The sequence below is a fragment of the Trachurus trachurus genome (genome assembly GCF_905171665.1).
Source record: "Trachurus trachurus genome assembly, chromosome: 13".
Classification (NCBI taxonomy): domain Eukaryota; kingdom Metazoa; phylum Chordata; class Actinopteri; order Carangiformes; family Carangidae; genus Trachurus; species Trachurus trachurus.
Window position 1 is genome coordinate 27,234,720 of NC_139892.1, and position 12,976 is coordinate 27,247,695.

The 12,976-nt window shown below is 40.2% G+C and overlaps 1 protein-coding gene across 1 annotated transcript; it reads left to right on the forward strand.

Moving 5' to 3' along the window:
- Positions 1-1,956: 1,956 nt before the first annotated feature.
- trpc4b (transient receptor potential cation channel, subfamily C, member 4b) lies at positions 1,957-12,624 on the forward strand (the record flags this gene model as incomplete). Its single annotated transcript, XM_083985675.1, has 11 exons — positions 1,957-2,008; positions 2,453-2,855; positions 4,772-5,290; positions 9,321-9,657; positions 9,817-9,956; positions 10,718-11,006; positions 11,101-11,333; positions 11,419-11,613; positions 11,733-11,774; positions 11,906-11,995; positions 12,082-12,624. Exons 2-11 carry the CDS (start codon positions 2,478-2,480, stop codon positions 12,622-12,624), a joined length of 2,766 nt encoding a protein of 921 aa, XP_083841801.1. The 5' UTR covers positions 1,957-2,008; positions 2,453-2,477.
- Positions 12,625-12,976: the final 352 nt, after the last annotated feature.

Here is a 12,976-nt window from a genome sequence, read left to right on the forward strand (position 1 = left end):
TATGCATGATGATGATACATGATGCATTAATCTTATGAACCACAATGATAATACTGCTTCAGTTCATGTTTTCAATCTATTCCAAAGGTCGTAAAAATTCAATTAGGCCTACTGTTGTCTCTTAACCACTGCAATGCAACAACAGTGAAACTGCACTCACAGGCTTGCCAGCAAAAACCTGTTGTTCTTTTAAAGTTCCTCTCCAGACATGTTTTAAACAAAAAAAAATGCAACAGTGTAAATAATCTGCTATGAATTATGTTATGTTCAGCATGATTTAAAAAAAAAAAAACCTTGGAAACTGAAGTTGCAGGCACCACAACTTCTTCAGCGTGAATTAGGCCTTAGGCTTCTTGGACAAGTTGGCCAACAGGTGAGGACAAAACGAAGGAGGAGTGCAGATGGTTTGCAGGGAAACGTCATAGAGCCTCAGACCCAGACTGTGTGTGTAGTTAGTTTGTTTCTGATGTTTGTTTTCATGCATCCCCCTAATTGGCAGTGGTTAAGGCAATGTGAGCGGCAATGCTAATACTAACTCTCGCTCTGCATGTGCACTGACCAAGTTTTGGTGTCCAGAGACGGAGAAGTGTGTAGCTATCCACAAAGTGCGTTAGTAGAAACAACAGTCAGCCACAGGTTTGAGCCTCGCTCACTCAGATTTCTCTTCTCTTCTCTACCAACATTGGAGACTCCCCTTCCATTTAGCCTACAGCAGCGGTTATGCTACTGTAACTTGAGCTTGAGTTTCAGGTAAGTTTTGGCACTCTCTAATTGACGTTGTTGGTTCTTAAGTAATCTGACATATGAATATCTGGAATTGAAAAATGTCTAATAATAGTCTACAACACATAATATAGGCCTACATTTTATTTTTGGATATTTTCTTTTTTACATTTTTTAATGTCAGTCTTTTCAGTGTCTTTTTCAGTGAAATTTTTTTTCAGAGTCATTGGTTTTCAGTTTCAACTGGCAGGGTTTGGTGTGAAGGGGAGTGTTTAAGGGTACAATAAAAAATAAAATCGATGGACTTAGACCAGACAAAGAACCTATCGGTGTGGTTCTCTAAATTTTCGTTGAAATAAATATGTTATCACAAGAAAACGGACTCTGTTATATCAAGATAAGAAAATGGCAATAGAATGAAAAATAAAAGGCCTATATGGCCATTCTCAGTTCTTATTTCTTTTATGCCTTTGTTTTATTTTTTCAATGGGACATTTTTCAGTGCCACATTTTACTTTCAATTGCAATGAATGTCAGTTTTCTGGCTCCATAATAAAAAAAAAACATAAAATAAAATATAAAAAAACTTCAAAGGGGGTTTGAAATAAAATTGTATTGTATCATATTCACCCACAACTTTAATATGAGCGTGCTGAAAATGTATGAATATGCAGGCATATCTACTATTAGACTGTGATTATGCTCACTGTTGTTATTTGGTTAAATGGCCCACAAAGGCTGAGAGAAAAACAAATGCACAATGATGAAATGGGTTTGCTGTTTTATTAATAAAAAAAAACATGTTGTTCTAGGAAAGAGACCATGACTGACCTGATAATGTAACAAGTAGGCTAATGCCATTAGTGTTCTCTGATAGGAAACAGTGCATGGGCAATAGTTTTCTTAATGTAAAAGTAACACTTGCTCATGCGGACCCGAGTGTGGGGTGAGGTGAGGTGAGGCGAAGGGGCGCGATGTTGGCTGAAAACGCGTTTTCTGCTGAAGACTTTGGAGCGCGGACTTTCGCTGAGCGCGAGGTCCCAATGTTGACATTGCGCGGAGGATGTACAGGTCAAAAGCAACTGCGTCCGTGAAATGCTCCCACAGACCGAGGAGCGAAAGGGTTGGGCACGATTGCACTACATGCTATTAAGTTACAGCGTCTTCAGTGGAGACTTCAGACTGGAGTGATTAGATGAGGATCCAGTCCTCCTGACAGCCGCAGCCTCAGTTCTCCTTAGAGTGGTGCTCGACTAAATCAGTAGTTCAAAGCAACAGGAGGAAGGTAAAGTCTCTCTTTTCCCTTTTTTCATTATTTCAAGCATAGATTTGATGATAGTATGTTAATATTGTAAAGAAGTTTTTTTTGTCACATTCCATAATCCGTTATAAACAAACTTTAATCACTTTCAGAGTAGGCTATTTATGTCGGTGTTTTCAGTTGAACAGGAAGTTTTCACAATGTTTTTTTTAATGAAAAGCAAGTGCTTTGCCATAACAACCGATGGCAATTTTCTGTGCAAATTTTAAATTATATTGCATTGTGCTCATGTGTGTGTACACATCCAGTAGAATAATACAGAGATGCATTTTAAATAAATTCTCACTGATTTAAAACATTGTATTCCATATATTTTATACCCAGCAAGTGTAGTTTTGAAAGGTGTACCTTTTCTTCGTCTGAAACATCTAAGTTAACATTGACATCTCTTCATTCATCCATTCTCAGTTGGCACTGGTTGACTTCAGCAGCAATGTCACAGCTGTACTACCGAAAAGCAGACAACTCCTCATACAGGGACCGCATCCCGCTGCGGATCGTGCGGGCTGAATCTGAGCTCTCTGCCATGGAGAGAGCTTACCTGGGGGCTGTTGAGAAAGGGGACTATGCCAGTGTGAAACAAGCCCTGGAGGAGGCTGAGATCTATTTCAGAATCAATATCAACTGCATCGACCCCCTGGGACGCACAGCTCTGCTTATTGCCATTGAAAATGAGAATCTGGAGATCATTGAGCTGCTGCTCAGTTATAATGTATATGTGGGTGATGCCCTGCTACATGCCATCCGTAAAGAAGTGGTGGGGGCTGTGGAGCTGCTGCTCAACCACAAGAAGCCACGTGGGGAAAAACAGGTACCACCCATTTTTCATCATAACATCCTGTATACATTTTCTACTTAAACAAGTGTTTCTCTGAATTACTTTTTGCATCTATAAAAGAAATTACAAATGAACATGCCTTAAAGAGTGGCTCAGTGGTGCAGTGGTGTCTGTATCTCAATGGAGTTTGCATGTTCTTCCTGTTCCAATGTGGGTTCCCCATGGGTACTCCAGCTTCCTCTCCCATTCCAAAGACATGCACATTAGGTTAATTGGTGTCCCAGGAGTGAGAGTAAGCTTGCGTGGCTGTGTGTCTCTATGTCAGCCCTGTGATAGACTGGTGACCTGCCTGGGGTAAAAACTGCACTTGTGCAGCTGGGATTGGCAACAGCCCTTTCCCACGACCTTATAAGGACAAGCAGTATAACTGATGGATGGTTGGATGGATGCCCACACAATTGTGCCAAATGTGATTACTGTACTGTATACCATTTAGTTTCCAGGAGGATTAGTCTCTGAAGATGGTTAAGTTTGGACATGCACTTACATCCATGTTTGAACAAAAAAAAAGACAGCAATGGGTACAAATACAAGGCAGTATGCGGTGCCTTTAATCTGCATGTATGAGAAATATTTAAACTGTCCAATACTTTAAAGGGATAGTTCACCCTAGAATGATATTTCGCTCATTATCTACTCACCCTCATGTTGACTAAGGGCTGGAAGAAGTTTCGGAGCCCACCGTCCCTTCTCTGAGTTACAGGGGGTCTTAGCGTAGCAGTGCATTTCAATGCCATGGTAGCAAAGGGACACCAGAGCTCTTCGTAAAAAAAACACACACAAAAAAACATCCAAATACCTCCATGATGCTCGTATGTAATGTCCGTCTTGTGCTGAAGCCCCAAATTGCGGAATTGTCCCGAAAAAAATTAAATAAGTCCACATTCCAAGCATGTTTGTAGCATTAGCTCCCAGTGTTGTTGTCCGGTCTTCCGCTGCCAGCGCGCATGCGCAATGTTCGCACTGAGACTCGAGTCGGTCTCAGTGCTCTCATGTGCTCTTGCGCATGCGCGCTGGCAGCGGAAGACCGGACAACAACACTGGGAGCTAATGCTACAAACATGCTTGGAATGTGGACTTATTTAATTTTTTTCGGGACAATTCCGCAATTTGGGGCTTCAGCACAAGACGGACATTACATACGAGCATCATGGAGGTATTTGGATGTTTTTTTGTGTGTGTTTTTTTTACGAAGAGCTCTGGTGTCCCTTTGCTACCATGGCATTGAAATGCACTGCTACGCCAAGACCCCCTGTAACTCAGAGAAGGGACGGTGGGCTCTGAAACTTCTTCCAGCCCTTAGTCAACATGAGGGTGAGTAGATAATGAGCGAAATATCATTCTAGGGTGAACTATCCCTTTAACAGTGAAGTGAAAACCAGTGGCTTCCTCCATGAGTCAGTGCACCCAGAATTGTCACAAATGATCATAACACTTTTTACAGTATAGTTTATGATGCATCGTTTTCCATCATTTTATTCTTCAGTCTAAATACAGATGATAAAAGAAATAATAACTTACTTTCCTCTGTCTCGTAGTTTTAGGTGTAACTGTGGTTATTTTGGAAATTCAAGTCTTATTTCTGCTCAAATGATGCTGCACTGATACTCTTCGATGTGCTGCTGTAGGTCTTTTTGCCACAGTTTATAAAACTAAGTTATTCCCTGCAGGTTGTGTATCAGGCAGTTTGATGGAGGCCTCAGTTGGGATCAATTTCTTCACATCTTTATAAAATAGTTTTTCAACACTGCTGGGTTTCTCTGTAATGGACTTACAAGGAGGATGTTTTGAAAGCAGTAGAACCACAACCCATTAGCACCCACTAGTAGCAACCCAGTTTATGCATTGTAAATTGAAGTTGCATGTTCCTTTCTCTGTTTCCTGACAAGGTCCCACCAATTCTGCTGGACCATCAGTTTTCAAACTTCACCCCAGACATCACTCCAATCATCCTTGCAGCCCATACCAACAACTATGAGATCATCAAACTGCTTGTGCAGCGAGGTGTTTCTATACCTCAACCACATTCAGTACGCTGCAACTGTGTGGAGTGTGTGTCCAGTTCAGACGTGGACGGCTTGCGTCACTCGCGCTCTCGACTCAACGTCTACAAGGCCCTCTCCAGCCCGTCTCTCATTGCCATCTCCAGCGAGGATCCTTTTCTCACAGCTTTTCATCTTAGCTGGGAACTGAAGGAGCTCAGTACAGTAGAAAATGAGTTCAAGTCAGAGTATGAAGAGCTGTCCCATACTTGCAAACAATTTGCAAAAGACCTCTTGGACCAGACACGAAGCTCTAAAGAGTTGGAAATAATCCTCAACTACCGTGATGACATCAATCCACTGCTGGATGAGAACACTACTGATCTGGCACGACTGAAGCTAGCTATCAAATATTGCCAGAAAGAGGTAAGCTTTGTGTTGATTGTAATATGTTTTGTCACATGACTACTGTGGCCTATGGTTTTTAATAGATATCTTTAAAAGTGAAAAGGACAAGTAAAAAACTGTCTTGATATCAAGTACGACAAAGAATAGGCATTACACGTCTCTGAACAACATGGACTAGATGACAAGAACAGTGCCAAGATGGGCAGTAAATGGTCTGAAATGAGTGGAAGTGTCCTTTGGGAGTCGAGAGCAACATGTAATTGCCAGGCTGGCTCTTAGAAATGCATTACAGTAACCCTTTCAGACGTCCCATGACGACTGGATAATTGGGGATAATGATGGATAAGTGATGGCCATTTCCGTGAAATGCAAACTCATAATATTTTAATTAGGGAGGGAACCTTTTACTGTCTTTTAACATATTCTGTGGAATATTGATCCTCTATACTAACTTTCTGTCTTTTGTTGTGAAATAGACCTACCAAAAATTACACACTGCAATACACAGAGTGACAAACAGAATAAAATGCATTAGCAGCATTATTTAAGTCCATAATAGAGTCCATAATAGATTAAACCAGAAAAGGTGTATAGATGAAAAGGATTGTTTGCTTGACACAAGTGACAAAAAATGTATAAGTTCAGCGATGCGTCCTTTACGAACTCTGCTGATTTAATCCCCATTACACATGGTATTTGTTTATGCACACATCTTTGTTACAGGGGTTTAAATATAGGTTATGAGCGTCTTTATTAGTGGAAAAGGGGTGTGTGTGTTTTTGTGTTTGTTTGTTTGTTATTACTGGGCAACGGTTCTCAGTATGAAAGAGCAAACCTGGGTAACAATATCAGTAACCTCCTCCCAGACTACTTTTGCATCATCAGCCCGTGTGGTCTGTTCGCGTGACCATATATTCGGACACTGTGAACTTGGACCTCCCGGGCCAGAACATCATTTCCCTCTGGGGGACAACCACCATTCCGACATCCCACCAGTCTGACATAGGGCTTTTATTGTCTAAATGGCAACACTTAATTTTATATCAAACGTCCCATCATTCCGACAATTTTTGCCCCCTATGGTCGGAATGACGGTATTTTTTTTTTTTTTTTAAACATCCTGCCTTTCCGACAATTCCTGTAATAGCGTATTTTTTTCCCCAAAAGATTTTGCACTGGTTGGGCTTAGGCAATGAAGAAAGGAGTTGGTTAAAGCAGATATCAGCTTCACGGCCGTTTCGGCTAATGCTGCGTTCAAGGCAGGCTTTTGAAACCGTAAGTTACAGCTTCAAGTCACAACTACGACTTGGTAGCGTTCCAGGTAACCCGTAGCTCGTGTTTTTACCATCCTGTTGTCTGTGAAAGTTCCCTATAACGGCCACTCGTAACTTCCGACCCGTGAACTCGTACCAGATCGAACTGGTATGACTTCACAGGAAGGAAAAACACAAAGTACGAGTTTCTTTGAACGCACCATGAGTTAGCAGCCCCCGCCCTTGTCAGGCATCAATTGGTCCTCGTGCTACGTCACCACATTCACGCGCATCCCTTGGCTGCACACACAGCCCTTCATGCCGTTCTCTCTCCTCATTGGATAACACTTGTATCCCACAAGGAAAATTTTCTCCTCGGGTTACAGCAGAGCAGAGTGACGGAGAGACTCGTGTTTAGGCTGAAATACTTCATGTAAGTGATTGCTGACGGAAAATAGGACTATTTAGGACTTATATTAACAAAAACATTCCACTGATATCTGCTTTAAGTTTAGGAAAAAGACCAGGTAGAGGCTAGACAGGCAGACTAGTCCCTGTCTGCGCTCTGCTGCGTAATTACGCACAACCATGTGGGTATTCCTCTATCAGCATGTCTTAAAGAAGGGAGTTACCTGTTGAGTAACGCACATTTCCTTATATTGAAAGCCTTGTCAGAATAGTGGGATGTTCACATATCGGAATAGCAGTATGTCGGAATGGTGGGATGTCGGAATGACAGCATGTAACCGTTTCCTCCTGTTAGAAGTTTGGCCGTCTGGCTTAGAGGCTGTTCACCTTACAAAGTGAATGCAAAATGTGGTCTAAAACCACAGAGCCCTTGTCCAAAACATCCAACTGACCTAATGATGATGATAGACCTCCTATTGTTAATGTTTCAAGCTGAATTATTGAATATATTCACATATTAATCAAATGTAAATAGCAGTGAGATACCACTGTGAACTGTATAATGTAGCTGTACACTTGGGCAGTCTTGATATTCATTTATTGAGATGAGATTTTACTTCGTGTAGATGTCAATGCCCTAAGATTCAATTTTAGTGATGATGATGCAGGTCTTGTACAATTTTGCAACTAATCATGTCATTATTTATTTGGCTTATATAGTTAGGCTGACCCAACATTAATCAGCTTGATAAAACAAAGAATGTTTTCCACTTTGTTTTTTGGGCTTTTTGGGTTTTGTGTTTAGAAGAAGAGTAAACGACTACTCACTGCACCTGGGAAACAGAGATCACAGATTTGTTTTTCATGCAGCCAAAATGTTCTATAGGTTGCAAACAGTGGTACTACAGTGTGTGTTTGTATATCACATGGAATGCCATTTCACTACTAAACAGATTACATGTCCTTGAGATGCACAGAACTGGGATTTCCATTTGGACTTCTGTAAAGAAAAGGCAACAAAGCGGTCTAGTTTAATGGACAATAAACCACTAGATGTCCACATTATTAGTGGTAAAATGCTCCATTAATGTATTTGATAAAGATGTGTACTAATAATGCCTTCTGCACTCATTCAACTCCAATCTGGGTCATTCCACCTTAAAACATGAAACAGAGGTTTCTTTGAATACAAATATTTTCTTGGAGCTGTGAAGAATTATAATGAAGCTGTATGTAAAATACAATGTGGAGTATTAGTTGCTTTTATTTGATTAGCAAAATAAATCATTATTATTTAATTGTAAGTATTATTGCAAAACTAAAATGACAAATCCTGGCTCACAACAAAGTTGTCATCTTAGATAATTTACACTGGTCATGTGGCATCATGTGGTTCTTCATTGTCTGAGAACTTTCAGTGCTGTTCACTGCTGCAGGACTACTGCAGTGTAGGACTCAGTAAAGGTTTATTATTTAATAATTCAGGTGGAGCAAAATATAGTGTTTTGCTTTCTAAAATGAAGAAAAACCCACACACATAGTTAAATAACGTTTCTATTTAGGAACCAGATTACAGTTCAAATTCAAGTGATTTCTGCAGAATTGATTATTCATTTTTTTAAGTGAAAAATACAATTTTATGAATTATCCCAAGTTCTTAAGACTATACAACATGCCATCATTATTTCATAGCACATAATCTTTATACAGTATATCTTTTAAGGGGAGAGTGGAGTGACATGTGGATAACACAATTTTCACCTTCCAAAAATGTCCTCGGACAAAATCTGGTGCCAGATGCCACCATTTGCCTGGAGTCATGTTATGGCAAGTCGATATCTTACAAGGACAGATAGGAAACATTAAAGATGTCAGATTGTGCTCTGATAAATGACCTCATCACCCACACTTTAATGCAATAAAACCAGAATGGCGATCCATTTAGCCATAATTTGGTTAAGATTAAATTAACTTCCATCTGCAGATGTCGAGCAGATGTTTATATTAAATCTCAAGGGGCTGAGAAAATGTGAATGGGAAACTGATTTGACAATCATGTTTGAATCAAGGTTTAGAGAGCATGATGTTTGTCCACTTTGAAGTTTTGTCTTACATTTACATGTACAAAGAACATTTACAAATCTTCTCTTCATCCCTAAATGTTGCATTTGCTGGATTAGCTGGATTAGATTGCTGGCCTTTTGAAAATTTTGTCATTTGAACATCATGCCTGAAATGATTTTTGAACTACATGGAAAATGGTGGTCCAACCCTAAATGTCTGCTCTGACACTCCCTGCACTAAGTTACTTGTATATATTTGCCAAATTATATGTACAGGCACAGTTTAATTAACATCTAATATCTTTTGCTCTCTTTTGCTCTCAGTTTGTTGCTCAGCCCAATTGTCAGCAGCTGCTGGCGTCTCGGTGGTATGATCAGTTCCCAGGCTGGAGGAGGCGTCACTGGGCAGGAAAGCTCATCACATGTATCTTCATCGGCCTCCTCTTTCCACTGTTATCTGTCTTCTACCTGATCTCTCCCAAGAGCCGCTATGGTTTATTCATCCGTAGGCCTTTCATCAAGTTCATCTGTCATACTACTTCCTACCTGACCTTCCTCTTCCTGCTCTTCTTGGCCTCGCAGCATATAGCCTCTGCACCCCTGGACCGTCAGGGCCCAGCACCCACCACTGTGGAATGGATGATCCTGCCTTGGGTGCTTGGTAACATTGTCACACACAGACATTAACAAATTGTTCAACCTCATGTTATCATGTTACCATCTGCACTGCAGTCCCACACATTTTTATAAAATCAAACACACATGTGTATGCAACTGGTAGCACACTGTTTGATGAGCTCTGTTTGTTCATCTCTTCAAGGCTTTATATGGACTGAGATCAAACAGATGTGGGATAGTGGTTTCCAAGACTACATAGATGACTGGTGGAACTTAATGGACTTCATAATGAACTCCTTGTATCTTGCAACTATTTCGCTGAAGATTGTTGCCTATGCAAAGGTATTGTTTATTTATATATTAAAGGGATATTTCACCCAAAATCAATAATTCACCAATTTTCTACTCACCATTATGCCATGGAAGGGTTTGGAGAACTTGCAGACTTATCAAAACGCTTTTGGAGTTCCAGGGGGGGTCCGGCTGGCAACGGATTTTCATATAATGGCGGCGGATAGTTTACTTTTGAATCGTCCAAAACACACACTATGAAACATCCATATGCCTCCATACAGCTCGTCCGTACTGACCCAAGTGTCTTGAAGCCGCAACATGCAAAAGTTGTTCGGAAAAAAATAATTTGATCTCGAGATTTGATGCACGAGATTTGCTGTGAGATGTTCGTTCGTAGTTGTAAACCATTGGATGTGATAAACACGGAAGAACATCTCGCAGCAAATCCTGCGCATCTCACGCAGCCACTGGGAGCTACTACTACAACAAGGCTAAAAACAGGGATCAGATTATTTTTTTCCGAACAATTTTTCATGTTGCGGCTTCAGTACACTTGTGTCAGTACGGACGAGCAGTATGGAGGCATTTGGATGTTTCATAGTGTGTGTTTTGGACGATTCAAAAGTGAACTCTATCAGCTGCCATTACTGTATATAAAAATCTGTTGCCAGCCTAGCATAGTTTAGTTTAATTGGAGAATAAAACTCACCATATATCAAAAGTAAATAAGTGATCTGAATAAAATATTGCAGCATCTATTTCTGATTGCAGTGCGTCTATTCACAATTCTACTAATTTCTTTTTTACAGTACAGTGGGCCAAAACAAAGACAATTCTGGGAAATGTGGCACCCAACTTTGGTGGCAGAGGCATTGTTCGCTATTGCCAACATCTTCAGCTCCTTGCGTCTCATCTGCCTTTTCACTGCCAACTCCCATTTGGGACCATTACAGATCTCACTGGGGCGCATGCTCTTGGACATCCTCAAGTTCCTCTTCATCTACTGTCTAGTGCTTTTAGCCTTTGCCAATGGCCTCAACCAGCTTTACTTTTATTATGAAACAAATGAGAAAAATGAATGCAGGGGCATTCGCTGTAGTACGCAAAACAACGCCTTCTCAACGCAAGTTGAAATTCTTAAATAGTTTGCAACAAATCTGCATTGTTAATCATTAATGTATTTGTTACTTAGTGGTGCACTGTATGATGTGTGGTTCTTTGCTTTTCAGGTTGTTTGAGACTCTGCAGTCATTATTTTGGTCTGTGTTTGGCCTGGTTTCCCTCTATGTGACCAATGTGAAACCACAACATGAATTCACTGAGTTTGTGGGCACTACCATGTTTGGCACATACAACATTATTTCCCTCGTAGTGCTTCTGAACATGCTAATTGCAATGATGAACAACTCATACCAGCACATAGCTGTAAGTGGTGTACCATACCTATTTGTAGTTTTCTAACATTAATTTGTCTTCTCTATTGATGAATTACTGTTTCCCTTTTTTCCAGGATCATGCAGATATTGAGTGGAAATTTGCAAGAACAAAATTATGGATGAGCTATTTTGAAGAAGGGGGAACTTTGCCATCTCCATTTAATATAATACCCAGTCCTAAATCAGTTGTTTATCTAATTGGATGGATGAAGACTTATTTACTCCGGAGACCAAGCATAAAACGGCTTGAAACCTTTGAATCTTTGGGGGTAAAGAGTTTCCAGAAATTTGTCACTTGCATTGTGAATGTTTACAGACCAGTCTGTCTGGTATTAAAGCCTGTACTTTATTAACTGCTTGTTAACTTTTATCGATTTTTTTTTTCTAGAGACGTGCAGCTGAAAATGTAAGATTAAACCATGAGTATCAGGTAAGTAGTAATTTGTGCTCCATACTGTATGTTCATGTTTAGTTTTTGATTTATTCAAAAATAATAGGTCATGATGATATGACTGAATTTAAGAAGCAAATGTGCCCTAAAAAATAATGTGAATGTTTTAGGAGGTTTTGAGGAGCCTTGTTAAGCGGTACGTGGCTGCAAAGATCAGAAATGCCAAGACAGCAGAAGGGTTGACAGAGGAGAATTTCAAGGTTGTATACAAAATCTTACTTAAAATTGATACCACGATAACCAATTTTTTTCTGCTCTCTAATCTCTGGTTCTTAATATTTGACAGGAACTAAAGCAAGATATCTCCAGTTTCCGTTATGAAGTCCTAGGAATGATGAGGGGTAAATCTCATGTAGCAAGTAAAGTTGCCAGCACCACCTTGGCATACCCTGGGAACCCATTCAAATATTCTCCCAAATTTCATACTGATGAGCATGAACAGAAGCTGAACATGGACGATGTGATCACCACCACCCTACAGAGCAAGGCTGCCAACACCACCAGCTCTGTGTGCTCCAACAGGCGACAAAGTGGTTCAGTTGTTCCATCCAGTAATGGAAAGACTCAGGATGAGCTATCCAAGGATGACTCAGATGATGGGTCCTTCCAGAGACAGAGCAGACTGCCTTCCCAGAAATGTGATGAAATATATTCATTGTCAGAGGAAGAGTCAGTGGGATCTGGTGGACAAAACCAAGAACAACCTCAAAATGAGAAAGTAACTGTTGAAGTCTTAGAGCAAGAGGAGAGAAACCTTCAGGAGATTGAACATTCTTGCAAAGAGAAAATTACAGAAGTGAATAATGGGCCAAAGAAGTATAAAAATTGACCTGTTTGCACATTAGAGCAACATTTTTGGATTCCATTTTTATAGGTAGTTTAATACTTTCCTCTAGTGCATTGGAATACCCCGATTCTCTTACGATAAACTACTGTAGTTAAATTGTATATTCAGTCTAAATCTTATATCTTATCATTATAATGTGTAATAACATCACAAAGTTTCACGTAATATTAGATGCATTTATCTCTGACAGCAGGATTACAAAAGGTGTGAGTGAGGATTGACCCCACTGCTGACTTGAAGTTCAGGGGGTTGTGACACTGGTTAGTATTTCATGTTTTAAAAGCCAAGATTGCTTGTTGTCTATCCTCCACTCTTCCACCTTAAGTACTCATAC